Here is a 27,346-nt window from a genome sequence, read left to right on the forward strand (position 1 = left end):
GGTTTTAGGAGTGAAGAAAGAGCTGAGAAGGGAGCAGCTCATCCCTGTGTGTCCCTGTCTGCAGGGAGGGCTCTGAGCAGGCTCTGCTCCCTGGGACCAGAGGAACGGGCAGGGAATGATCCAGGGAGCTCCAGCTGAACAGGAGGAGCAGGAACTTGGCACACTGTGGGACACAGTGCCCAGAGAGGCTCTGAGTGTCCCTGCCTGGGGCTGCTCCAGACCCATCTGGGCTCAGCCCTGCTGGAGCAGGGAGCTGGCACCAGATGAGGCCCTGTGGGCCCTCCCAGCCTGACCCAGCTGGATCCTGTGGCTGGTGACTCCTCTCCAGAGCAGCCACATTTTATGCAGCTGTTTAAAATCACAAAACCCCAGAATTACTGAGGTTGGAAAAACTCTCCAAAACCATTGAGTACAACCTTGACCAGTCCCCATCTCAGAGCTCTGAGTGCCATGTCCAGTCTTCCCTGGACGCATCCAGGGATGGGCACCCCAAACCTCCCTGGGCTGTTCCAAGGCCTGAGCACCCTTTCCATGCAGAAATTCCTCCTGGTGTCCACCCTGAGCTGCCCTGGCCCATCCTGAGGCCATTCCTCTGCTCCTGTCCCTGTTCCCTGGAGCACAGCCCGACCCCCCTGGCTGTCCCCTCCTGTCAGGAGCTGTGCAGAGCCACAAGGGCCCCCTGAGCCTCCTTTGCTCCAGGCTGAGCCCCTGCCCAGCTCCCTCAGCCTCTCCTGGTGCTCCATTCCCTGCCCTGGACACGCTCCAGCCCCTCCAGGTCCTTCTTGTGGTGAGGGCCCAGAGCTGGAGACAGCCATGAGATAGAACCATGACCTGAAAGCATCACTTGGGTGGATGTGACACAACTCCTCCACTTTCCCTGGTGTCCCCTTTCCTGTCAAGTGTGTTTGGCAGGAGCTGTGGGAGCAAAGCAGAGGCTGGGGCTTTGTGCTTTGCATCACACAGGTACCAGACCCCGCTGCCTTTCTGAGAAATGAGTGACAAAGAGAAAAAACCTTTCCCTGTGGCCAGGACTGGGACCTGGTGCTGCAGCCAGGGGCTGGGAAAGAGGAGAGAAAGGGTGGAGGAGCTTTTCTCTGAGCCAGCAGTGTGATATGTGTAAGTTGGTTACTCCAAGGGGAAATGAAAAGCAAAATGCAGGTTTCTAGAATGAGAGTTATAAAAGCCTCAAGCAGATGGGCAGAGGGTTCCATTAATCTTTTAATACCCAATCTTTCATTAAGAACACAAAAATCTCCTCCACACCTGCAGAAATTGTAGTAAAACCTGCAGCTTTAAAAAACCCTGTTAAATCCTTCAGACTGTTCAAAGGGTTTCTTATGTTATGCTAAAGGTAGAGTTTATTTCAAAGCAGAGTAGTGGAGGAAAATGTGGACCTTAATCATAGCCAGGAGTGTTTGGCTCAAATGCTGTCAGATCCCAAATAAACTACACAATCAATTTGTATTTGCATGAAAAGAGTTTTTAATATTTAATGTTCAGCAGCTGAAGCCTTGTTGTTGAATAATATAAGTATGCAAAGGAACAGATTGAAATCTGATTTTTTTAATATAGAAAACCTGAAGCCAGGGAATGGCCCCCAGGTGAGTTCTGAGGGCTGAGTTCCCCCTTTTTGCCAGTGTTGGAAATGGCTGTGGAGAGTGCAGCTCTTACAGGTAGATTGCTCTGGGCACATTTTGGGTTTTTGTGGAAGTTCAGCATCTGTGGATGAGCTCAGACCCATCAATATTAAACCTTTCAGAGCCATGGAATACCCTGAGCTGGAAGGGACCCCCAAGGACCATCCAGGCTGACTCCTGGCCCTGCACAGACACCCCAGCAATCCCTGGGAGTGTTTCCAGATGCTCCTGGCAGCTCTGGCAGCCTCGGGGCTGTGAGCAGGCTCTGTCTCCTTGTCTCAGTTTGGAAAGCCAGGTGTCTGCTGAGGAAGGCAGGAGCCTCCCCTGAAATGGAAAATGTAAACCCCCTCCTTCCAAATTATTATAATTTTGAAATTATGGGACTCTCAGGTAAAGATATGGGAGTAGGAATAACAGCTCTTTACTAGGAAAACTTAAAATACAAATGTTATAATACAAATAATAAAAAAAAAAACTATTGTCAGAGTGAGAATCTGATCTGACCCCCTGTGTGTCAGGGGGTGTCCCAGCCCCATTCCATGGTGGCTCAGCCCTCCTGCAGTGCCAGCTGTGGCTCTGCTGCAGCAGGGATCCTGCACAAGGGGGGAGTTTTCCTCTGCAGCTCCAGGGCTGCTGCAGATGGGCCTGGGCTCCTCTGGCCATGCAGGGCAGCACAAAGCTGCTCCTCTGGCAATGCAGGGGGCAAAGGCTGCCCTGGTGTCCCAAAGCTCAGATTGGATCCAGGTAGGAATGCTTGGCTCCTCCCCTGGGCGGAGCAACTCCCCATGGGATGATGGAATTTTATCAGCCATGCAGGGACACTCAGTGGCCATGGACAGCAGAGATCTCCTGGAGGGAGGTTTGGCTGTGGGAGAGATAAATTAAAACTGCCCAATGAACAGAAGATAACTGCCCCACAGACAGGAATAGAATGCACAGCCCCATTTCCAGCCCAAGACACTGCTGTCTGTTTTTCTGTCCCCTGGTGTGTCACAGACATCTTTTCACTAAAAATCCTTTCTTAGGATTTTTCCCTTCTGAGGAGCTGAGGCCTCAGGAACAAAATGCAAACAATGGTTATCTGCTGCTGTGGAATGCAACAGGTGCATCTGGGACTGGTCTCCTGTGGATGTTTGGATTTAGTGACCAGTCACAGCAGAGCTGGCTCTCACTCTCTGTCCGAGCCAGCTGCCTTTGTTATCATTCTTTTCCATTCTATCCTTAGCCAGCCTTCTAAGAGAAAACCTTTCCTTCTGTTCTTTTTAGTTAGTTATAATGTAATATATATACATACATATATATATATATATAATAAAATAATAAATCAAGCCTTCTGAACATGGAGTCAACATTCTTGTCTCTTCCCTCACCTGAAGAGCCCCTGTGAGCACTGTCCCCTGGTGTGACTGTCCCTTCCTCTGTCCCTGCAGGTCACCGTGGAGCAACAAGTACGACCCTCCCCTGGAGGACGGTGCCATGCCCTCGGCTCGCCTGCGCAAGCTGGAGGTGGAAGCCAACAATGCCTTCGACCAGTACAGAGACTTGTATGTCAGTCCTACCCTCTGGGCCCTGTCTGTCTGTCTGTCTGTGTCCCCTGGGGGGAGGCAGAGCTGGGTTTGTGATGCCAGACGTGATGAAATCTGTCAGCTGGTGCTGAGGTGCTTTCCCACCTCCTTCCCCCTTGAGCAGATTGATGCTGTCTCTGTCCTGGCATGACCTGGCTTCTCTTTGATCTCTAAGTTCTGGCTTAAACCATCTGCATTTTCCATTCCCTCAAGGCTGTACTCTTAAAAAATCTCTGTGTGCAGCAGCAGCTCTCACATGTCCCAGTGAAAGGACAGGCACTGAAGGGCAGCAGCTGGGCAGGGATTGATCTGCTCCTGCTGCAGGGTGCTTGGTTCAGGCCCTGTCCTGTGAAAGAGGTGTAAAACAAAGGAATTAACAGATCCTGTGTGGGGTCAATGAAGGTTGGGCAGTGGCTTTTTAAAGCAGCAAGAAGAAGCTGGCTGGGTGAGTTACCAGCTGAACAATTTTCTGTAAATTGGGACTGTGCTGGTCCTGCACTGCACTTACCTCCACATCCTTGGGATGGGATCAGCTTCAGCTGTGGGCTCTGTGGTCTCCTGAGCAGTGCTGGGGTGGAAAGTGATGCTAAAACTGCACAGCAAGTGCGTGTTGGAAAGCAAAATGAACCAGTGTGTCCTTCACTGGGACACACTCTTAGGGAGGTGCCTAAAGCCATGAAAAAAGTGAGGAAACTTCATTGCTGCTCTTGTTGCCTGAAAAGGGAGATAAAACACAGCCTTAGATGTAGTTCATCATGTTACAGTGCTGACAGAAGCACATTAAAAGGGACTTGCCTTGCTGGGTTCTGTTGCTCAGTGTAAATACAGCCTGTCCAAGTGTGTTAAACATCACACTTCTGTTACAGGTATCAAATCTTTACTTTTCATGCATTATTTTCATAGCTCTCCAACTTGTCTTGTAAGTAACACTTGTTATTGGTGTCTGAACTGAGTGGAAGAAAGGAATTTTGCATATTCAGCAAAGGCAAATTTGCAGTTACTTCCCAGATGCAGAACAGAGCAGGTACCAATAAGATTTTTAATACCCTGAGACAAAAATGGGGAGGTTTATGGAACCAAGGTTGTCTTTTTAAATCCCTCTCTGCTCAGATGACCATGAAGTCATGGCTGGATACAAAAACTTCTTTGAACAGCTTGGATTGGCTGAAAGGCAAGCACAGGACAGGTTTGTGACTGAGGTGAATCTGCTGAGCCCTGCTCAGCGTGGGGTACAGCAGTACCTTTATATAACAATCTCCATGTATTGTGTGGAAGGGAAAGGTGTGATTGTTCCAAATTCCATCTTTCTGTCTGTCAGTGCAGCTTTTACAGGCAGGAATGGTCACAGGGGACCCAGGAGGGATCAAAGCCAGGAGGACAGGTCAGACCATGGGCACAGGTGCCAGCACAGAACCCTTCAGTGCCTGTTGTGATCCCAAAAGTGGAGGAGGAAAAGAGGACAGGGGTGGTTTAATGTTTGGCTGAGCAGTGTAAGAAAATTGTGGCATTTGTGGAAAGAATTTGCAAAGTTAAGGAAACTTAACCTCAGTGTCTGAAGGGTTTGTTGTGCTTAAAATCAGGATTTGTACCTTACCTCCAACAGAGATGTAGAAACAGGCTTTTGCTCTTGCAGTTGGGCTCTGCAGGTTTCTGAACAAGACAGTTGGATTTTTGTATTTTGACAGCAGAAGCTTAATTTTTACTTGGAGATCAAAGGGTGGAAATTCAGAGGTCACAACAAATGGCAGCTTCTCTCAGTGCTGCTCTTGCCAACAGCACCTTGGGTGGGGAATGGCTGCAGCAATTCCTCATGGAGCAGTGCTGGAGCTGCTGGTGGAGAGGTGGCAGTGGCAGGGATGTCACTCCATGGGTGGCAGAGATGTCACCCCATGGATGGCAGGGGTGTCACTCCATGGGTGGCAGGGGTGTCACTGCCTGGGTGCCAGGGATGTCACTGCCTGGGCAGGGCTGGCAGTGGCAGGGATGTCACCCCATGGTGGCAGGGATGTCACCCCATGGGTGGCAGGGCTGTCACTCCATGGCTGCTGGAGCTGCTGGAGTAATCTTGGTTATCTGTTTTACCAAAATCTACCCTGGGCAGGGCTGTGGTGGAGGGGTGGCAGTGGCAGGGGTGTCACTCCACAGGTGGCAGGGATGTCACTGCCTGGGTGCCAGGGATGGCACTGCCTGGGCAGGGCTGGCAGTGGCAGTGGCAAGGATGTCACTCCCTGTGTGGCAGGGGTGTCACCCCATGGATGGCAGGGATGTCACTCCCTGTGTGGCAGGGGTGTCACCCCATGGATGGCAGGGATGTCACTCCCTGTGTGGCAGGGCTGTCACTCCCTGTGTAGCAGGGATGTCACTCCATGGGTGGCAGGGATGTCACCCCATGGTGGCAGGGATGTTGCTCCCTGTGTGGCAGGGATGGCAGTGGCAGTGGCAGGGCTGTGGTGGAGGGCTGGCAGTGACAGTGGCAGGGATGTCACCCCGTGGGTGGCCAGGCTGTCACTCCCTGTGTAGCAGGGATGTCACTCCCTGGGTGCCAAGGATGTCATTGCCTAGGTGGCAGGGCTGTCACCCCATGGGTGGCAGGGTTGCAGTCACTGCCTGGGCAGGGCTGGCACTGGCAGGGATGTCACTCTGTGGTGGCAGGGGTGTCACTGCCTGGCTGCTGGAGCTGGCAGCTGTCCCTGGCAGTGCCTGTAGAGCAGCAGTGGGGCTGGGCCAGGCAGGGTCCCTGGAGGTGTCACTGTCCTGGCAGTGTCACTGTCCTGGCAGCTCCTGCAGCTGGGCAGGGAGGGCTCAGGGCATCCTGGGCCAGTGTCCTTCCCAGCTCCAGAGCCAGGCACAGCAGAGCTTCTCCACTCTGGGAGATACTTCAGGCTCCTTGATGGATTAATCAGAGCTAAGCGTGCTGGCAGCCCTCAGGACTGTGTTTTTTGTGGAAATTCTGGTTACTGTTAGATGGGGAGATCTATGCCAGGTTCACCCTCCAGGAACAGGGCTCAGTCTGTAGGCAGTGTGCAGAAAATCTACATTTTGAGTTGTCCTGCAGGGGCTTTCATTGTTTCTGCTCTCTCTGGTGAGGTTGCCTGCTCACACAGATCCTTCACTGGGGACACCAGGCTAATTGATACTTTACAAATTCTTTAAAAATGCCAGTTTAAGTGCAGTGGCTGCAGATGAAGAGGATGAAAATGGTGCTGAGGGAGAAGCCTCAAATCTGACAGATCAGCTCCTCACCAGCAGTCCCTTAAGAGGCTCTTCTGTCCCTCTGTGGGGCAGAGAATGTTCCTGAGCTGCCTCTGTAGCCACAGCTGCTGTTTTATGAAAGAGAGGTAACAGTGAATACAAAATTAATCACAGCACTCACAGGGAGCACCACATCCAGCCTGCCTGAATTTCCTGGGCTGTTCAGGCTTTTTATTCCTATGATGAGAGTTTCTGCTGGGTTTTTCAAAGCAAGTAGTTCCTTTGTGTCCAGACTTGCTAGACACCTTCCACTGTCCCAGGCTGCTCCCAGCCCTGTCCAGCCTGTCCTTGGGCACTGCCAGGGATCCAGGGGCAGCCACAGCTGCTCTGGGCAGGGTCTGCCCACCCTCACAGAGAGGAATTTCACCCAATATCCCATCCAGCCCTGCCCTGTGGCAGTGGGAAGCCATTCCCTCTTGTCCAAGGTGTCTCTCCATCTTTTCTGAGAGCTCCTTCAGGCCCTGGAGGGCCCCACTCAGGTGACCCCAGAGCTCCTCTCTCCAGGCTGGACAGCCCCAGGTCTCTCAGCAGTTGCTGTGCACAGGGCTCACTTCCCTCCTGAGCTTCCAAACACACCTGGTGCAGCTCATCCCAGCCTCTGTAGATAAATGAGCATTTTTGGGAACATCTCCATCCCACTCTGCTCTCCCCCTGTGGTCCCAGCCTCCCCTGGATCAGCTCCCCTTTAGCACAGAAAGTGCTGATATCTCACAGGATTCATCTCAGGCCTCTCCCAGCACTTGAGATTGCTTCAGTTCTTCCTTGTGTCAGTCCCACTTGGCCCACACACCTTTCCTTTTTAGATTTCTCTTTTCATCAGGTGTGGTAAGTCTCCACCTACGTTCAGTGAGTCACTGCATTGTGTTTGCCATTTCCCAAGGGGCTGGCACCTGCTGCTGTGGGTGTTTTGAGGGAAACAGCCTGGCGTGGGTCTGTTAACAGTTTGTGTGCAATAATCCACTCAGATTTGCTTGCTAGAGACCTTAATATTCAATTTTGTCCCCAAAAGCTTAATGGCCACTGGGCGACTGTAGTGTGAAATTGAGTTTGGGGAAGTCTTGTAGTACTGCATGTAATAAAGTCATGAAAGATGGAGAACAATAATTCTGCTGAACCTTCAGTTCCTGTGAACCAGTGCTGAACTGGCCTTAAGTGCCTGGTTTAGTGTACATACTACCTTTAGTATCTCTGGAGTTTCCCACCTTTCCTTTCTGGAGCTATTTGGGTTAAAGAGGAATTACACCAGTTTTCAGTTCCCTCTCTGTCCTCTGTGTTAAACAACAAGCATGTTTCTTGGTTATCTGTTTTACCAAAATCCATGTCACTTTCCCAAAAAACAACTGTTCCATTTCCATCTCCTGCTGCCAGCTTTAACTCCAGCAGTGCCTGGAGCTAATGCTCTGGCATGTTTGTGTTCAGTAGGTTATTATTCCCAGATGGAAGTCTAATATCTTACACCACTCAGTTAGAGCCTTGGCTTTCCACTTCCAATATGGTGAAGATAATTTCTTCCAACACATGGTTGTAATTTATTGCCCTTTGCTTGACGTGTGTGTGCTTGATTGAAATCAAAGCATAATGAGGACCAGGGCAGCTGCTTAAATCTCTCTATTTTAGATTCTGCCTTCCCTTGTTTTGGGTTGGAGATAATCAGGCCTTTAATTAAGTAATCTAATGGCTCTTTGTTGTCTGGAAGAAATAATTTCTGAAGTGATTAAATAGACCTCCCCTGGGAAGGATGCTGCTGATCTGTCTGCAAACAGGATGAGCTTTGGCAACTTTGGACTGGTTTAGTGACTGACATACATTTAGAAAGCTATTCCTCCTTTTTTCTGTGGCTTAAATTGGATTTATTGGTCTTTTGATTTTTAACAGCTTTAGAAAAAGATAAAACATCATCTTAATCATTCTGTTCCTGGAAAATGTTTGTATTGATTAAGATTTTGAGTTTCCTCAACAGAGTGAGAATGAAACCTTTTGAACTTCTGCTTCTGTCTCTGTTTTGATGTTGATCCATTTTCAGTTTGTTATATTAGAGCTCTGGACCAGGAATTTGGTAGGAGTGGAAGGAGGTCTGGGAGAGGATTGACCTCTGAAATGTCTTTGTTGTGTGTAATCCTTTTATTATTGAATTTTGATTGGAATCTGGTCCAGGACAGTTATCCCAGTTTTGGACAGTGTTAGCAGTGCTGAGGTGGCACCCAGGGCTGTGCTCTTTGCATGGGGACATTGCTGTCCTGTGGATGGAACCCAGGGATGTCTCTTTGCAGCCAGGTGAGCACCCAGTGCCTCTCCCTGCTCTGAGGAGGAGTTCCTGGGCCCTGGCCTCAGCAATGTGTGGGTTTAGGAGCCTTTGACCAGGTACGGCAGTGAAGTCCCAGTGACAGATGAGTTGGCCCTTTGGTTTTTAGAGTGCTCAGGGCTGGGTGTATTTTTCATTTTTATTACTCTGTTTAATCTCGTGGAACAGCCTGGCTTTGCTGGGCTCAGGGATGTCTCATTTTGTGCCATCATCTGCTCTGAGCATGTTCACATGTCCCATAAACTGCTGGATAGGGTAAAAACAGCTAAAGAACTTTTTCCTGGTTTATTTTGGATTGTGTGCTTGAACAACCTCTGGCACTGCCTTAGTCCACTTGTCCTGATAAGAAAAAATGGAAACCTCTGTTGGTGCTGCCCTTGGGCTGTGGCTGTTCCTGAGATCTGCTGTGGTGCCATTGGAGTTCTCCCCTGACAGACCCCAGGATTCTCTCAGAGGAGCCCGGGCCAGCTCACAAATTCCTCTGCACTTCTCCCAGGGTTTGTATGAGCTGCTGCATCCATCTGTGACCAGCTTTGCTGTGCTTTGTGCATGGAGCAGCCCCAGCTCCACCAAGTAAAGAGCAGATGCAAGAGGTGTGAGCAGGGGTTTTCAGCCCAGCCTGGCCTGGCACAGGGTGCCCAGAGAAGGAAACTGTGGGTGCCCAACCCCTGGAAAGTGTCCCAGGCCAGGTTGGATGGGGCTGGAGCTCACTGAGGGCTTTAGGCTGTGAGCCCTTTGTGAGCCCTGTGCCTGTGCTCAGATGCAAACCTGGGCTGCCTGAGCTGGAGCCCCTGCAAAGCTTTGAAGTGACTTTATTGCCATCAGCTCCCTGTTCCTCATTACTGCTGCAGCCCTTTGTGCTGCCTTTCTCCTGGGCATGGGGGTTCCTGGGGCTTGCACAGCCAGGGCCCTGCAGATTGAATCCAGATGGGTTTGTTGTGCATCCCAGCACTGAGGAAACTGCCTGGGGATGTGCACCACAGGCTGGGGCAGCAGGGGAGATTCCTGCCTTGGGCCAGCCTAATAAGGGTGAGATGAGATCTCCTAAGACAGGTCTAAACCACCAAGACTTTCTCTGCTTTCATGTCTGTGTGCTTTTACAGTCACAGCCATGCTGTTTTCCCAAGGAAATTATTTTTCCTTGGGTTGGGATCCCCTCCTCAGCGTGCCCATGGGCAGCTCAGAGCAGAATTAATATTGAAGTTGTTGATAAATATTAGAGAATCTTCTTAGAAAGAGGGGAAAATTAAATGTACTGGCATGCTGGAAAACGAAATCAGTTGCTTTTCATCTGATTTTTCTTCTTTGGGAGTTCCATTTTGGAGCAGCTCTGCACACACTGCATTCTTATCTTCTGAATCCGAGATGTTGGATGGAGGAGGAGTTTTTCCCTTGGGTTCCCAGGGTTCTCTGTAATTACATAAAAACTGAACACTTGGATTAGGAGGTCAGCACTGATGATGCAGCACTGTCCTCAAACACTGCTCTCTGAAGGCTTTAAATCCCCAGGAAGGAATGACTTACATTCAAAAAGGAGATGGAATTTTGAACTGTCAGTTTGTTGTGAGCTGGAATTTTTGAACTGGTTGTCTCTAATAATGAGACAACCAGTATTGTATGGACAGAAATTTACCTCATGCCCTCACAAATGTGCAGTGCTTTAATGGTGGAATTTGAGGACAGAGCAACTTAAACAGCAGCAGGCTTCTTGTGGCAGACCTGATACAGAATTGTGTCACAGAACTGATGTCATGTGAGATCTGCAGCCTCCAAAGATTTTGCCAGCCTTAAACCACAGCACAGAAGATTTCTGCTGTCTGTTCCCTGCTGTCCACGTTTGGGTTTCAGCTGGCAGAGTGTGGAGTGTGGCACACTGGGGGTGGCTGGGGCAGTGTCTGTGCTGCCCAGGGATGGCCATGGGAGAAGGGTTTGGGATCAGTGGGAGATTCCTGCAGGTAATGAGGCTCTCCCTCCTTTGGGCACCCCTTGTCCTGCTCATGGAACAGTTTCCAGGTGACTTCTCCAAAGGGATTTGGTCATTCATTTCCATCTGCCAGGAGCAGTGAGATGGGAAGGAAAACGTGAGCAGTGCACATTCATTAAATAATGAAAGGTGCTAGAAAGCACAAACTGGGACCTTCTGGGAGACTTTTAGCCTTCAGGATCCCATTGTTTAGGTACTGTTGTCCTTCCTTGCAGAGTTCCTGCACTTCACAGCTCTGCTGAGCACTTTGAGTCATCCCACCGTGGTCCAGATGTGCTTTTAAGTACAACTGGCATTGAAGTTACACATACCTAAGTGGATTGGTATGTTTGCTCCAGGGATTTTTGCACCTGTGTATGCTGGAAAGAATTCCTGTAAAATACCTGTACAGAGCCCCCAAGCATAATTTGGGCTGAGTTCATCAAGTGGGGTGTAAAACCCCTGGGCTGTGCACAGACATTTTACCTTCTTCATTTTAATCTCTGGGTGGGATTGTGGAGGGGCTCCCCCATTGTGCTCCTGGGGCCAGGGAAGGAGAGAGGAGCTGTAAATGCCCTGGACTTGCAGTGTCACATCCTGCTCATTCCTGTCCCCTCATTAAAAGATCCTGAGCCTCAGCACTCACAGCTGGATGGAGGCTACAATTATTGAGGAACAGCTGATGTCCTGAAGAATCTGTTCCTCCTCCTTGAGTGTGAGGTTGCAGGGCATTTGTTGAACACCTGAGCAGTGTTTGGGGTTTGATGAAAGGTGGGTTGCTCAAATTTGCCACTTCCTTCATATTTCAGTTGTGATTCCTGTGCTGGCTGGAGGTGACAGGGTGGGAGTTGTCACTTGGCACTCCAGTTCCTGCTCCCAGGAGAGCTGGAATGTGCTTCCTCACCTCAGCATTTAGGAAATGTTTTGGGTTGCTGTGAGACACCAGCTGCTCACGCTGTGACATCAGTCATTGTCACTCTTGTAAAAACATGTGAGCTGAATGCTCAGTATTTTCCTTTGGGGTAGGATTTTTAAATGCCAGTTTTCTTGGAAGTCTGTTGATGTAAATAGCTGGAGACTTTTCCCTTTCTGTGCTGAGCTTCTGGAGCTGGAAGAAATAACTAGGTGACCTTTAGGGAATAAAAGAAAATATATTTTTCTGCTTTAAATGAGCCAGTTTGAAACGCAGTGCAAGCTTTGGAAGGTTTCCGAGCCAGGCTGAGGTTCCAGGTGCTGGTGCTTTGGCATCAGGGGGTTGGGAGAGCCATAAGCCACAGACTTTTTGTCTCTGGCTCTCAGCTTCTTACTGGAAAATACACAAATGTTTTTATGGATGAACGATTTGGTTCTGAGGTGTAATTGAAAGTCAGAGCTTGTTTTTATTGCTGTGTGGTGGAAAGTCATTTTCTCCACACAGTGGCCAGGATCTCTTGGTGAGGCTGGGAGGGGAGGAACATTATCAGGAGGGTCATGGGGCCTTCCTGGGCTGTCCTTCAGTGCGGAACCAAAGTGATTAATGTGCCCTGCTTCCCTGAGGGCTCTGCTGGGAGCTGGGGATTTCCTCCCCTATCACATCCCTCTTGAAGTTGCAGCTTTGTTCTGGCCACAGCCTCTATTTCATGGGTCCAGCTCCTGCTCCTCAGACAAGTTTCCATCCTGTGTCTCCACCCGCTCCAACTTCAAACACTTCATAAAGCTTTGGATCACTCTTAGCTTAAATATTTTCTTTTATTCTTGCATTTGTAAAGTAGGTCAGTCTTAAGTGTGACATTTTTTGTATAAAACAGCTTTTTCCAGGAGTTCTGTGGTTGATGAGTAACAGATATAAAACCTCAGTGTTTGATCATGACATTAAAACTATAATTGATTTTGAGTGAACTGCTGTTCTGAATTCTGTGAAGAGAATGAATGATTGCTTTGGGCCTTTTGCCTTTTAGTCACCTTCCTGGGCAGCCTTATAAAAGTTATTTTCCCAGAGATAGAGCACTGGCTGTCCTCTCCAAGGACAGGGATGTCACTTGGTCTTGATGATCTTTTGAGGTCCTTCTAACTGAACCCAACTATGATATCATTTATCATAGTTATCAACTATGATATCAGTGTTTTTCTTGTTACTAAAGGGATATGACAACCATAAAACAAATTTTTCATTGTTTTATAACAAAGTTTTGTCTGTAGGTAAAGCCTGATTGATCTTGATTGAAACATCCTGGGCTGATGGTGTCCTTAGGCAGAGAGCAGTGATTGCTCTGCTCTGAAGCTGTCCTGTGAGAATGGTTTGTCCCTTGGGGTGTTTTTGAGGTACCACAACAGGAATTGCTCCTACTTGAGGCCTCCTGAGCATCCCAAAAGCATCTGCTGGTTGTTTTGGGAGAGTCAGTGCAGCCATGTGGGGGTCAGTCTCTTCTCCCAGGGGATAAAAGGAAATGGCCTCCCAGCTTGTGCCAGCTCCTGGAGGTTTAAGTTGGATATTAGGGAAAAAAAAATTCAGGGAAAGGGCTGTAAAGCATTGGAACAGGATGTCCAGGGCAGTGGTGGAGTCCCCAGCCCTGGAAGTGTTCAGAAAACCTGTGGGGAGTGTGGGTTGGTGCTGAACGTGGTGGTGCCGGGCTCAAGGTTGGGCTTGGTGACCTCAGAGGGCTTTTCCAGCCTCAAGGATCCTGTGATTGCAGCTCCCAAAGGAGACAGATTGCCTTCTCCAGGCACAGCTGTGCAGGAGGACCAGGGCAGGGACATCTCAACAGGACACTGAGGCAGGAGATGTTCAGTGCAGGAGCTGTGTGTGACTCTGGGGCTGTGCCCTGCCTTCTCCATCTGTTTCTTTACCAGAGAAGGTCCCAGTTTGTGCCTTCCTGAGGCCTTTCCCAAGCTGGTTCCTCTTCTGCTTGGATTTTAGTGTGTGCTGCATTTCAGTCCATGGTGAAGGGGTTTCTTGGAGGAAGCCCAGCCCTCCTGCAGCAAATCTAAATCCACCAATGTCAATTTAAATTCCTCCCAATCTATCATCCCGTTTTCTATTACGGACCAATTAGCCTGTGGCACCTCTTTATTTTTACTTAAAAAAAACCAGGAATGTTCCCTCATATCCAACAGTGACTTTCAGAGGTTCAGAAATCCCACTCCAGTGCTGTTTGAAGGTGACAGGCAGTGCAGTGATCAGTTGTATTTATTCCCTCCCCATGAAGGAGGAGGGGATTTGGGAGCCTTTGGATAATGTAAATCCTGGCGTGCCTTGGATTCAGTCACTGGCATTGTTGCTCCAGCCTCCAGTTCCTGGGCCTGGCCATGGCAGAGCAGCTTTATTGGAAGTGCATGTTGGTATTTAAAACAATATTAATTCTATATTTGATTCATTAGATCTCCAAAGGCACTGAAAGCGTTTCCATGTGTGCGCTGTTGGTTCTGGCGGGAGGTTCCTCTCACGGCTTCATGTGGTTTCAGACAACATTTTAGCACATTCTTAAAATACCCACAAAAGCCTTTATGTAAGATCTCATAAAGGTGAACCACATAAAGATTATTTTTTCCTGTTTCATGTCATTAGGATCAAAGTACAGTAGGTAAGAAGAAATTTCCCAAAACCTTGTTTCGGTCCCTCTCTTAATTAATGTTTCATGCTCATAGCAAGGTCATAAAGTGAGTAATGGGGAAACTGTCTGTGCACACTGCAGTGTTCTCAGTGACTGCCAGCTCATTTGGAGTGAATTCACTGATTCTGTGTATGAAAAAGGATATATTATATATATTTGTTGAAAGCAATCTCCCTCTGAGAAGGGACAATAGCTGCTTCTCTCTGGCCTCTGATTCCCACTGCCGAAGGAAGGGTGGCTTAGGTTGGAGCTGAGGCTCACTGCAGGACTGGAATTTAACCAAAATCCATTTGTGAATTCCCCAGGGGGTGTAAAGAGGGTGTGTGTTGGTTTGTTAGGTTGAAGTTTCCTGGTGGAAGCCTGGCTTTAGTGTGGCTGGGCTTTGCTTTTCCAGTGCTGTGTTATCATTGCTTGGCAATGCCCCAGGACAGTGGGTCCTGAACTGCCTGGGCTGGGCTGGGCTTGGCCAGGAGAGGCAGAGCCACCCATTAGAAATAAAAGGCTGTGGTGAGTTTATAGGAAATTATTTACCTCCTTGAGGTCAGCATTGGTTTGGGTAAAGGTTTGGGTGTCTGCAATTAAAGAGAATTGGGGCTCTTGGGTGACTGCCCTCTGGAAACAAGGGATTGAGCTGGTCTGTGGGTGCAGGGAATGTGCTGGAAGTGTCACTGGAGTTCACTTCCAGTGCCTTTTCTCCTGCCTGCTGGCAAGGGAGGGGTTGGTGTGCTTTAATCCATGTGCTTAGGGGTAATCCATGCACTCCAAATTGCAGTAAATTGCCTTTTAAGCACCAGTCCCAACTGGAAGGCCCAGGGTTAGGAAGGAGGAAGCACGGAGTGGGAAGGGTTGATGATTTTTTCATGAGGGATGATTTCCTCTGTGGCAGGAGTGATGGTCACTGCCAGGTGTGTGTGACAGGCAGGCATGATGCAGGTTAATCTGCACTCCTGGCTGCTCCTCATGCCTTTGGATAATGAGATTTTGCCCTCCTGCAGGCAATGAAAAGTCTGACTACCAACATTTTGTGTTGTTGATGAAGTTTATGAAGTTTCCTCTCCCCCTTTCACATGATCCTTGTGTGCCATGGTCACCCCTGAGATGTGAGAGTTGTGTGCCATAGAGTTTTTATTCTTCCCTTTTCCTTCATCCTCCTCATGGCTTTGCTAAATTGAGAAAGGAAGGGATAAAATGCTGTGGTTGCAATTCCAGTTTTCTAGAAGACAGAATTCCTCCTTTCTTCCAACAGATGAGTTGTTTACCATTATTTCATGAAGTGCATTTCCATCTGCACCAGTGGCACCCAGAGGGAATGGGGCTCTGCAGATCCCATTTTTGGTTGGTTTCCTGAGTTACTTTCAGCAAAAGACACCTGAGATTGAGGCAGTCTGGCTTTTCTCTTGTTCCCCATACCTGATGCTGGAATAATAAAACTTCAACAGCATCTCTACATTTCTGAGATCCCTGGTTCCAGTTCAGCTCCCTTTGCAGTAAATCAGTGTCAGCTTCACACAGACTTTTGAGGCAGCAACATAAAGTTACTTACTTGCTCCCTTTTGTCTTAATTAGTGAACTTTGCTGTAAAGAACTTCCAGACTTTGCCAATAGCAAGGGAGAAGAGGGGAAAAAGACCAGATTGTAAAATAAAGCCTTACTCTGAGCCCACTTTGTAGCTCGTGCTTTTAGCAGCTGTTGTAGGTAATTGGAATCAGAGGAATTGTTTGCTCAAGTCCTGTAGAAATCTGTAAATAGCTCTGGTTCTCCCCAGACCTTTATTCTCCTTCAGAGACATGTGCAGTTGTTTTGTAATTAAAGTCTGCATTATGAAGTGATTTGAAGTGCTGTGTTTCTGGGTGTGTAACTGAGAGAGTGTGCTGTCCTGAAAGAAAAAACAAATCTGGATTAGGACTTAGAAATTCTGCTTATTTAAGATGATTATTATTGATATCTGACTCTCCTGCTTGCTTTTAACTTGCCTCTGGGTTGCCTCCTGCAGGTATTTTGAAGGTGGAGTCTCCTCTGTCTACCTCTGGGATCTGGATCATGGCTTTGCTGGGGTGATCCTCATTAAGAAAGCTGGAGATGGATCAAAGAAGATTAAGGGATGCTGGGATTCCATCCACGTGGTGGAGGTTCAGGTACAGCCTCTGGGGAGCTGATACACCCCAGTGAAAACAAAACCCAGTTAATTCCAGACAATTAAGGAGCACAGGTGTTCCACTGAACAATGCAGGACTGTGTCAGGCCTGTAAACTTCTTTCCCTTGTTAATTTTTGAAAATACCCCGAAGCAATTTGGATAGAGATAAGTCAGGGCTGTAATCAAAAAGAATCCCAGAAGAATTGAAAGTATGTTACTTTCTGTGCATGTGATCCTGAGATGTGGGGGTTTTTTTTAACATAAAGAGCTACAGATAAATATCACTAATTAGGTAATAAAAACAAGGTATTAGGAGAGTGAATTGCTCTAACTGGATTTGCTTTGGAAAATTAGAGGAATGAGCACACTTAGAATTGTCTGCAAGAGCCTGTGCTGCATGAGGGGGATTAAATTTACCTGGCCTGTTGTTTGTGGGGTGTGCCAGCCCCCATTTAGCTTTAGGGGGGATTTTAACCTCTGTCTCTGTCCCTCTTTGTCCCCTTGCACTTGCAGGAGAAGTCCAGTGGCCGCACTGCCCATTACAAGCTGACCTCCACAGTGATGCTGTGGCTGCAGACCAACAAAACTGGCTCTGGTACCATGAACCTGGGGGGGAGCCTCACCAGACAGGTAAGGCTGTGTCCTCCTCACACCTGGGCAGGCACAGAGCCCTGGCTTTGGGAGGTGCTGCACCAACATCTCTGCTCCTGCTGTTCTGCAGCCCAGTGAAATGGGGAATGCAGTGGGTGATTGCCAGAGAGCCCCTTGAGCTGTGCTTGGCACACAGGGGCTTGCAATTAAAAATACAAAACATCCAGCAGGAGTTCAGGCTTGCTTGTAAGTCTCAGTGTGGCTTTTGGTGTTCCTGAATTTTTATTCTTCCATGTGTGTTGCAGATTTTTTTATCTGTAAGATTTGCCCACTTTCTCACTGGAAGATTCCAATAGGACTATAAAAATACAGCATGGCATCTTTCCTTACTCTCTTTTAAAAGCCAGCTAAACCACTGAGAACAAACCTGTATTTTGCACTGACAGTAAGATTTTTTAAGGACATCAATTACATGGTGTCTTCCTTTAGTGCTTTCTCCCTGCAGTACCAGAACACTGATTTAAAAAAATCTAAAAAAAGTAAGATAAGTCTGTCCTGAACATCTGGGGGTTTTGTGCCAGCATTAATGACTCTGTCTGCCTCCTCAGAGCTGCTTTGCAGCAGGGAGGTTTCCCCAGGCCCTGACAGGCAGGATCTGCTGAGCTGGGTGCCTTGGATGGGCTGCTCTGCCCCACCACCTGCCAGGGCCTTCTCCTCCTGCTGATGAGCTGGGCTTGCTCTGGGCTCTGCAGTCACTGATGGAGCAGAGTAATAAACTGTGCAGGACAGGAGGCACATTGTAAGGTCATGAGTGACTGGAGAGATTGGCAGCAGCTGAAACTCCTTTATGAGCCTTCCCAGGGCAGGCTGGGGCTTTCCATACAAAGGACAATGCAGACTCTGTTCAAAACCTCCTGGTTCTGAGCAGGTTTGAGCCAGGTGAAGCCAAGGAGGGTCTGGGATTGCAGAGAGGGACTGAAGCTGGGTTAGTCTTGCACAGCTTGCCCCAGCCTGGGTGATTTTTCTTTCCACGTTGTTGACATTGAAGAGGCTGATGGAAAAGCAAGTGAAGGAAAAAAGGCATCTGGAGACAGTTTTGAGCCTTTTTTTGACTCTTTTTGCAGTAATTATACCCCAGTTATGGTGACCCGGACAAATATTTAATCCCAGCCCTGCTGATGCTGGAAATGGGAGCTGTGAAGTGCAGGCCAAGGGCTTGACTCTGGCCATGGCCCTGAGCACAGCTGGGCCAAGGCAAACAAGGGCTGTGCACAGGGCTGTCCTCAGTGCACCTTGGCCTGAGTGCTGGCCCTGGTTTGGTTTGACTTTCCTGTCCAAGCTGCAGTGGAGATTGATGCCTCTGCTATCATTGCACAGCAGAACCTTGGGTGCAGATGTGGTGCAGTGGCAGGAGCAGTGCTGGGGAGGATGCACAAACAGGGGCCTGGGGCACATCCCAGCCTGGGCTCTGAGAGGATCCTGCAGGCACTGGGGACTGGAACTGCAGAAACTTCACCTTCCATTACCTGCAGAAACTTCACCTTTCATTACCTGCAGAAACTTCACCTTCCATTACCTGCAGAAACTTCACCTTTCATTACCTGCAGAAACTTCACCTTTCATTACCTGCAGAATCTTCACCTTCCATTACCTGCAGAATCTTCACCTTTCATTACCTGCCCTCTCCACACTGCCTGCAGCTGTTCTGGCTGAGGAGGAGCTGTTTGTCCCCAGCTGAAGTTCACCTGCAGCTGGACTGAACTCCTGAGTGCAGTGTCACTCTGGTTTTTGAAGATTTTCTAAGCCTTCTGAAGTTGACATTCTTGTAGTGAACTTTCTCACTTTACACTTTCTGTAAATAACTCATTGTTTTCCATTCCTTTATGGAGGAGGAGAAGTTGATGGACTGTTGGTCTGTCCAGTGTCATTGGAGAGGTGGCACTGCCACCCTCCAATCCACTGTCACTCTTAGAAAACTATAAATGTTAGAGTCAGAAAATAAACTTCCCTTTTTAATTCACCTTGAGAGCAGCAGTGTGAGCTTGTGTTCTCTCATGTCCTGTAGTGACAGGGCAGGGCTTGGACTTGGCTCTTAATCCACTATGCCACATCACCCAAGCTCTGCAAGTTTTACTTCTCCTTTTTTGATCAGCCTTTCATGCAGCCTGCAGCAAAATGAGGCACCAAGAGCTGGTTTGAGTTTCCTCTTGAACTGTTACAGTTTCACTATGACAGGTATCAGTGATGTTTTGATAAAACTTTGTCCATGGTAAATTTACACGGTTTTGGTCAAGTCAGCATTTGCTTGGCCACCTTTGATCCTAAATGAGGGCAGCAGATGTGCTTGTGTTTGGGAGGAAGCTTTTGAGGTGATGGCACAGCAGCCTCAGTGCTCTGCTCAGAGCCAAAAGCTTTGGTTCCTCCAAAGCCCCTGTGGCCTCCTGGCTGCAGGCAGGGCATTGCTGGCTTTCCATCCATTGCTGAGGGAGGATTGATTGACCTGCTGGCCAGAGGAGCAGCTCAGGGGGTGCCACGTGCTGGGGCTGGGCTTGGAGCTGCAGTGGGGCTCTGGGAAAAGCTGTTTTCTGCAGGTGAGATTGCTGCCCTGCAGCCACACAACCAGGGGGTTCTGTTGCCTTTGTCAAGGCCATTTGGAAAAGCTCTGCCTGTCTTGAACATCCCCAGGCTCCTTCCTGTAAGGCTCCACTTGGGCTGTTCCTAAATGTTGCACTCAGTTTTGAAAAGGATTTTTTCCTCTCTCAAGACCCTGTGTTGTTGCTGTGGCTGCCCCTGGATCCCTGGGGGTGCCCAGGCCAGCCTGGATGGGGTTTGGAGCAGTGAAGGTGTCCCTGCCATGGCAGGGGTGGCACTGGATGGGATTTGATCCTTCCAACCCAAACCATTCCAGGATTGTGGGATTCTGTGCTGGTCCCTCCTGGGCAGGTACAGAGGTCACATCCCTGGCCTGTGTCTGCTTTATTTATACACTGGGAGTTGACATCTCCCTTCCAGTGCCTTCAACTGCTTTCCCTTGGTTTCCCCAGTGCAGTTTTTGTCTGCTACAATAAGAATTGTCTCTGTTTCTATGAAGAAATGAACATTTTACATTTGTCATTGGAGAGAATAAGGAAAGGGGGAGACATAGAGGATTCAGTTTTGGGAAGCTGAAAACTCCCCTTGGTGTAGCTTTAATTTACTTGACCTGGTGGATTTTGGAATTTCAGGCTTTGGCTGTGTCAGTTCAATTACAGAATTTCAGATTCTGTCCTGATGCAGTAGAGCAATGGGTGTTTATACACACACAGGAGGTGCAGCACAAACCCCTGGGTGCTGTCACATCCACTCCTTTGCACAATTTACCTGTATAAAGGTTTATACACACACAGGAGTGTGCAACACAGACCCCTGTGTGCTGTCACACCCACTCCTTTGCACAATTTACCTGTATAAAGGCATAATTGGCATAATTGCTTCATGTGTGTGCAGAGGTTCACTTACCTGCAGAGAGTGAGAGCAGTTCTTAGCCAGCTCCAGGCACTGAGGATCCATGGATTAATTCTGCCCTGAAAACTTTGGGACAGTTAAAGCTGAGGTGACATCTTGACACTGGAAGCTCATTATGTCCTGGCTGCAGAGTGTGGCACAGCCTCCCCTTTGCCCAGGGGGTTTGGCTGGAATTTTTAGGAATCAATGCTGTTCTTTCTGCATGAACAGTGCCAGAGAGGAGCAGGGCTTGCAGGGAAATGAAACGTGCCAGCAGCTTTTCAATTACCTTGCAGTTCTCTGGGGACTGCAGGTACCTCCCAGCGCTGCTGATTGAGGCCAGATGTTTGGCAGATGTTGTTCCCTGGCAGCTCTGGGGCTCCTGGCCCTGTGTGTACCTTGGAGCTGCTCGTGTCTCTTGCAGCTCATTGGGCTGCCCTTTGTTGGGGGGCAGAGCAGCTGTGGGATCTGCTTCCCTTGTGCACAGGAGGTGGGGAGGGTTCCCCTTCCCTGGCAGGCTGTCAGCCCTGCACTGTGCTCAGGGCTCTGCAGCCCCTCCTGGCAGCAGCAGCACCACCAGCAGGTGCCTCCTGAGGTGTCCTGGCCAGGAGGAGCCTGGGGAGGTGAATGTGCTGAGCAGGACCTTGGCTCCATCCTGGAGTGTATGTACATGGGGAGATGTGGGAAGGGGAGGGTGTAGAGTCACAGGGAACTCAATAGAGGAGCTGAAAGAATCCATTCCTGAGGATGATGATGATGAGGAGGCTGATTCCTGAGGCCTGGCATTTGGGATGAAGGGAGCACAGAGGTTGATTTTTGAACTTAGAACTCTCTCTAGTGAGGGCAGAAGGTTTTGCAGAGCTGGATGAAGACAGAGCAGTCCCTGGCCTGGCATCTGCTGCTGCTCAGTGAAACCCCAGCAGAGCCATTCTCCATTTATCACCCAGGGAGACCCCTGTGCTCAGCAATCAGGACACTCATCCATTCCCATCATGGGAAAGCCCATCCCACCGACTTCCAGATGTTGTAACTTTGTTTTCCCACCACTGGGATCTTCTTGTGATCCTTGAGCTCCCCCTCAGCAGTTGCAGTGCCCTGGAGTCTCTGTAGGGCAGGGACAGCAGGGATGTGCTGCCAGGGGCTGTCCAGGGAATTATTTCTGCCTCCATCATGAGGGTGGGCAGGCCCTGGCAGCTCCAGGCTGCCCCTGGATCCCTGGCAGTGCCCCAGGCAGGCTCAGAGCCTGGGACAGGGGAAGGGGTCCCTGCCATGGCAGGGCTGGCACTGGGGGGCCTTGAGCTCCCTGTGGGTCTCACAGAGGTTCAGTTCTGTAATAAATGAGAAGAAGGGAGCAGAGCAGTGGGGGCAGGTGAGGGTTGTGCAGCATGCCCAGGTTTGCCCCTGGTTTTGCCTGGACAGTTTGGCAAAGGGAATGGGAAATTTGGTTACTCTGTGGAGGGGTGGGCTCAGTCCTCAGCTGATTCCTACAAGGCTGCAAGCCCTGCAGAGATCACAGCCTTCACTTATTGCCTGTGGTTTGAAATGAGTGCTGGAGGGGCAGGCCACATTTTGCCTCACTGATATCCAAATAATTCCACATATTTTCCACCTGGAGCCTTCAGCCTGCCTGTGGCTTTGGGAGCCCCTGGCACACACTGCTGTTTGTGTTTCATTAAAGGGATTTTCACTCTGCTCCGTGGCCAGAGCAGCTGTGGGTGTTGTTGGCTTTCCAGAGCAAAATGGAGGATGAGTTCCCTTCTACCTTTGCTGGTCTTTTCAGACACTTTCACGATGAAACAAAATGTTTATCCAGCTTAAACGTCCCTCTTCACATTATTCCTCCACATAATGTTTACAGAAAGCCCAGGCAGCTGCTTTATTCCGTGCAGGGAACATCCCAAGGGAGCAGGGAGCCCAGAGCAGTGAGAGTAGTGAGGGTCCCTGTGAGTCAGCCTGGAGCAGAGGGCTGGGGCAGCCAGGAGAGGAACCAGGGCCTGGGACTGGGCTGAGGCTGGGATTGGGACTGGGACTGGGCTGGGACTGGGCTGGGATTGGGACTGGGCTGGGACTGGGCTGGGACTGGGACTGGGACTGGGCTGGAACTGGGCTGGGTCTGGGTCTGGGTCTGGGCTGGGATAGGGCTGAAACTGGGACTGGGCTGGGACTGGGCTGGGACTGAGCTGGGACTGGGGACTGGGACTGAGCTGGGACAGAGCTGGGGCTGGGACTGGGCTGAGACTGGGATTGAGCTGGGACTGAGCTGGGATAGGGCTGAAACTGGGACTGAGCTGGGACTGGGACTGGGCTCCCCCTGGGCTCCCTCTGGGTTTGGAAGTGGGCAGTGCCAGAGGGAGGATGAGCTGATGTTCCTGGGAGGATGAGGATGAGCTGATGTTCCTGGGAGGATGAGCAGCTCCTGAACTCAGCCTGCAGAGAGAATTTCCCCTCAGAGCAAGCCCAGCTTTATTTAAGCAGCAGAAATTCTGCTGCTGCCTGAGCAGTGCCAGCCACAGGAAGGAACCTTTAAAAGCCCCAACAACTCAACAAACCCCAACTGTTTGTAGGACATGGCTGATCCTGACTCTGCACTCCATTAAACAGCCTCTTGTAACATCTGGCCTTCCAGAGCACATAAAAATGTTTTCCTTCTGGCAGCAGTTTTTATGGAGATGTAATAATATACGGGGTTTTTTTATTAAAAAAAAAAATCTATTTTCAGATTCTGCTCCTTAAGCAGAGCTGGGCCTGTCCAGGTGTGAGGAGGCAGGCAGGGAGCCCGTGGCAGTGCCTGCCCCTCTGCCCCAGACTGGGGCACTTTGCTGAAGGTTCCAGCTCCCCATGGATGTGTTTGTGTGGGTCAGGTCTGCACTGTCCTGCAGTGCTGCTGGACCCTTCTCCAGGCAGTGTCTCCATTCCATGGAACAGTCTGAAGGCAAAATGAAACGTCCTGCTGCTCCTTCTCCCCCTCTCTCTCCCAGGTTGTCCTTTGCCTTCAGGGGTCCAGTTAAATTCCACGCTTCCCCAAGCCTGTTCCAGCCTTGGCTTATTAGAACAAACCTGTGGCTGGCCCAGGTTTTAAACTGTGCCCTGAGGGAGGGATAGGAGCAGATGGATGAGAGAATTCAGTGGGATTAGTGAAACCCTTTGAAGAGTGTTCTTCCCACTGCATTTGTCTCCCAGTGTTGTTTTCTTGCTGTCTCAGCAGATCCTGCTGAGGTTCCTGATGTTCACAGTTCAGCACTTGCCTGTGTCCTGGCCACAGGAGCTGGGCAGGATGGACTTTGCTGAGCACACTGAGGAAACCCAGGGCACCACAGGGAATAATTCTGTGTCTGTGCCCTGACCCCCAGGGCAGCACTGACTGTGACCCTCATTCATGGAGAAAGTTTCCCAGACTTCAAGATAGACTGGAATCCACAAAAGTGTGAAATAGATTATAGAGAATAGTGTATGTGTATCACTGGGTGAGAAATTGAGGGTTTGGGGTTTTTAGTGTGTTGTGGATGGCAGCAAGATGGAGGGCACAGGGTGCTGTCCTGGGTTTCTTCTTCATGCTTCTTCTTCCTTCTTCCTCATGGATTTGGGTGGGATTTTGTAATTGGGCAGAAAAGTCCCCATTGCAGCTCTGTGGGATCAGTTATTGGGTTAAAAGGGAAAATAATCCAGGTGTCAGTTCTTAATTGGACAGTTTAGTCTTAAAAGCCCTTGTACCAAGAGATTGCTGGCCATTTTGTGCCTTCTAATGAAAAGCTGCTGAACTCACAGTACTGAGACTGTTTCACTGATCAGAAATTATAATAAACACCTGAGTGTGAACATGAATTACTGACCCAAGTGCCTTCAGTGCAGAGCCAGGGAAACCCAGAAGTGGTGCACCCAGAGCACACAGGCCATGGCAGGGCAGGGCTGGGGGCTCCATCAGGCACAGTCAGATGGAATCAAGGGGATGCTGCAGCTCCCAGTGCTGCTGCTGGGCTGGGAGATCTCAGCTGCCTCAGGAGTCCTGCACTGGGGCTATGCTGTCTCTGCACTCCTGAGTTGTCCCAGCTCTGAATTTCCCCTGCAAAGGACACTTGGCTGTTCTGTGGTGGGGAGGGGGTGGCTCTCGTGGCCCTCTCTGCAGCAGGGACTCTTCCCATTCCTGGTTTGTTATTCCCCACATCTCCCCTGCCAGCCTGTGCCTGTGGGGGAGTTTCTCAGCCCCTTGTGCTGTGTGTGCACACGGGGGAGGTGGTGATTCCCCCTGCCCCAGCTCCCTGTGATGGATGGATCTGTGCTTTCCTTTGCAGATGGAGAAGGATGAGACTGTGAGTGACTCCTCCCCACACATAGCCAACATCGGCCGCTTGGTAGAGGTGAGTGCAGCTTCTCTGCCCACAGCTGCTCCCATTCCTTGAATTTTGTTACTAATAACTTACTGATTCCTGTTGTTGCTGGGTGTGTGGTGGCTCAGTGCTGCTCCTTCCATCCCCCCCCAGCTGTCTGTGGGTACAAAGCCACCCCAAAGCTGCCCCTTGTGCCCTGCTCAGCCCCGCAGTGGTGAGAGAATGGGTGTTCCCTTCCTGAGCACCAGTGAACAACTTCCTGCCCTCAGATTTGCTTTTGCAGCCACTTCTGGGGGGAATTATTATTTCTAACAGGTTGCTACAGCACTGTCCCTTGGGCTGACAGTCCAGTGTGTATCAAGTGCTTATGAAAGCCCCTGGAATTGGGTTTGCTGTTGGGTTTTGTGGCAGCTGCTCAGAGGGTGCAGCACCACTTTGTGTTTCACTGCACCATCCTGACCGAGGGTGTTCCAGATTTCCTTCATTGTTATGGCCAAGAAAGGAGGAAATTCTCAACTCTGATGCATTTTTAGGGAACTGGGAAATTAAAGAAAGGCAGCTGCTTATTTTTTAATCCCTTTTTAAAAATTGTTTGCTTGAGTGAAAGCAATGAAAAAAAAAAAGCTGCTTTGTTGCAAGATGTCTCTCAGAGCTCTGTGGGGCAGCTGTAAAGAGCAAGTCAAGGATTCCAAGCCACCCTGAGCACAGAGCTCTGGGCTCTTGGTTATCCTGGCAGGGCCAGGCCAGGCTGGGCTGGTGCATTTCCCTGAGTGCAGAGCTGGGGAGAAGCTGCCCTCTGGTGGTGCACAGAGCTCCCATGGCTGGGGAGAGCAGGAGCACAGCCCTGAGGGGTTTGCTGGGCCCCCAGCACCAAGGAGGAGTTGAGAAATCTGACCCCGTGTTCTTAGAAGGCTAATTCATTATTATATTATATATGATTATAATATATTATATGATAATATATTACATTATGTGATGTAATGTGATATCTTGTGATATATTGTGATATATTATATTATATCATATCATTATATATCATATTATATCACATTATATTATATTATATTATATTATATTATATTATATTATATTATATTATATTATATTATATTATATTATATTATATTATATTATATTATATTATATTATATTATATTATATTATATTATATTATATTATAATATATTACATTATGTGATGTAATGTGATATATTGTGATATATTGTGATATATTATATTATATCATATCATTATATATCATATTATATCACATTATATTATATTATATTATATTATATTATATTATATTATATTATATTATACTATACTATATTATATCATTATATCATATCATATTATATTATATCATATTATATTATATCATATTATATTATATCATATATCCTATCATATATTATATCATATCATATTATATTATATCATATCATATTATATTATATTATGTCATATTATAGCATATTATATTATATCATATTATATTATATATTATGCTATACTCAAACTATACTACAGAATAGAGAAAGGACACAGACAGAAGGTTACAAAGAATGATAATTAAAACTTGTGATGCTCCAGTCCTGATACAGCTGATGGTGATTGGTCATTAAGTCAAAACAATTCACATGAAACCAATCAAACAAGCACCTGTTGGATAAACAATCTCCAAACCACATTCCAAAGCAGCAAAACACAGGAGGAGCAATCAGATAATATTGTTTTCCTTTTTTCTCTGAGGCTCCTCAGCTTCCCAGGAGAAGAAATCCTGGCAAAGGGATTTTTCCAGAAAATGTGGCAGTGCCAAAGCCCCAGTGCTGGGATGGGAGCAGGGGCTGGGCCAGGGCTCTGGGCTCAGAGTGGCCCTGGTGCTGCAGCAGCCCTGCAGACTGAGGGCACTGAAGAGCTGCTGTGCTGTTTTCTTTTCCAGGACATGGAAAACAAAATCAGAAGTACACTGAATGAGATTTATTTTGGAAAGACAAAGGACATCGTGAATGGGCTGAGGTAAGGGACCTGCAGTGGGTGGGGACCCTTTGCATCCCTGCAGTGCCACCCCAGCCTTGGTTTTCCCCTCCCTGTGCTGTGGGACAGTTTTTGTTGTGTGGAGTTCAGGGAACTCCTCTGTTGCAGAAATCTGAAGCAATGTTTTAATCCCTTGTTTCCTCACCAGGAGCCAAACAGCCCAACTAACACTTGTATTTCTGGATTATTTTTCATTGGTTTTAATCTTCACAGTCCTTAAATTCTGTCTTCTTTTTCTACTGTCCTTAAAAATAGTCCCAGAATTAAGTCATGACACGAGTGGTTTGTGGTATTTAGAGTTTGTTTTAAATTCTGTTGTTCTCTCAACACCACTGGCCAAAATACAGTGTATGAGAAGAGATTAAATTCCCTGTGCCTTTCTGTGGGGAAACTGTGCTGTGCTGTTCAGCCCCTGCTCATTCCTGGACAGGAGTTGGACATGGAAATCCCAAGCTGGTAATT

The 27,346-nt window shown here is 48.6% G+C and overlaps 1 protein-coding gene across 1 annotated transcript in view; it reads left to right on the forward strand.

The window, feature by feature from the left end:
• The window catches only part of CAPZB (capping actin protein of muscle Z-line subunit beta), a 64,708-nt gene that overhangs the window by 33,923 nt on the left and 3,439 nt on the right, over nucleotides 1-27,346 (forward strand). The window contains exons 4-8 of the mRNA XM_058039547.1: nucleotides 3,068-3,181; nucleotides 16,303-16,444; nucleotides 16,959-17,075; nucleotides 24,809-24,874; nucleotides 26,790-26,866. Of these exons, the coding sequence (XP_057895530.1) occupies nucleotides 3,068-3,181; nucleotides 16,303-16,444; nucleotides 16,959-17,075; nucleotides 24,809-24,874; nucleotides 26,790-26,866 (516 nt within the window). The remainder of the gene's footprint in view (nucleotides 1-3,067; nucleotides 3,182-16,302; nucleotides 16,445-16,958; nucleotides 17,076-24,808; nucleotides 24,875-26,789; nucleotides 26,867-27,346) is intronic.

Source organism: Melospiza georgiana, chromosome 22, assembly GCF_028018845.1.
Source record: "Melospiza georgiana isolate bMelGeo1 chromosome 22, bMelGeo1.pri, whole genome shotgun sequence".
Taxonomy (NCBI): Eukaryota; Metazoa; Chordata; class Aves; order Passeriformes; family Passerellidae; genus Melospiza; species Melospiza georgiana.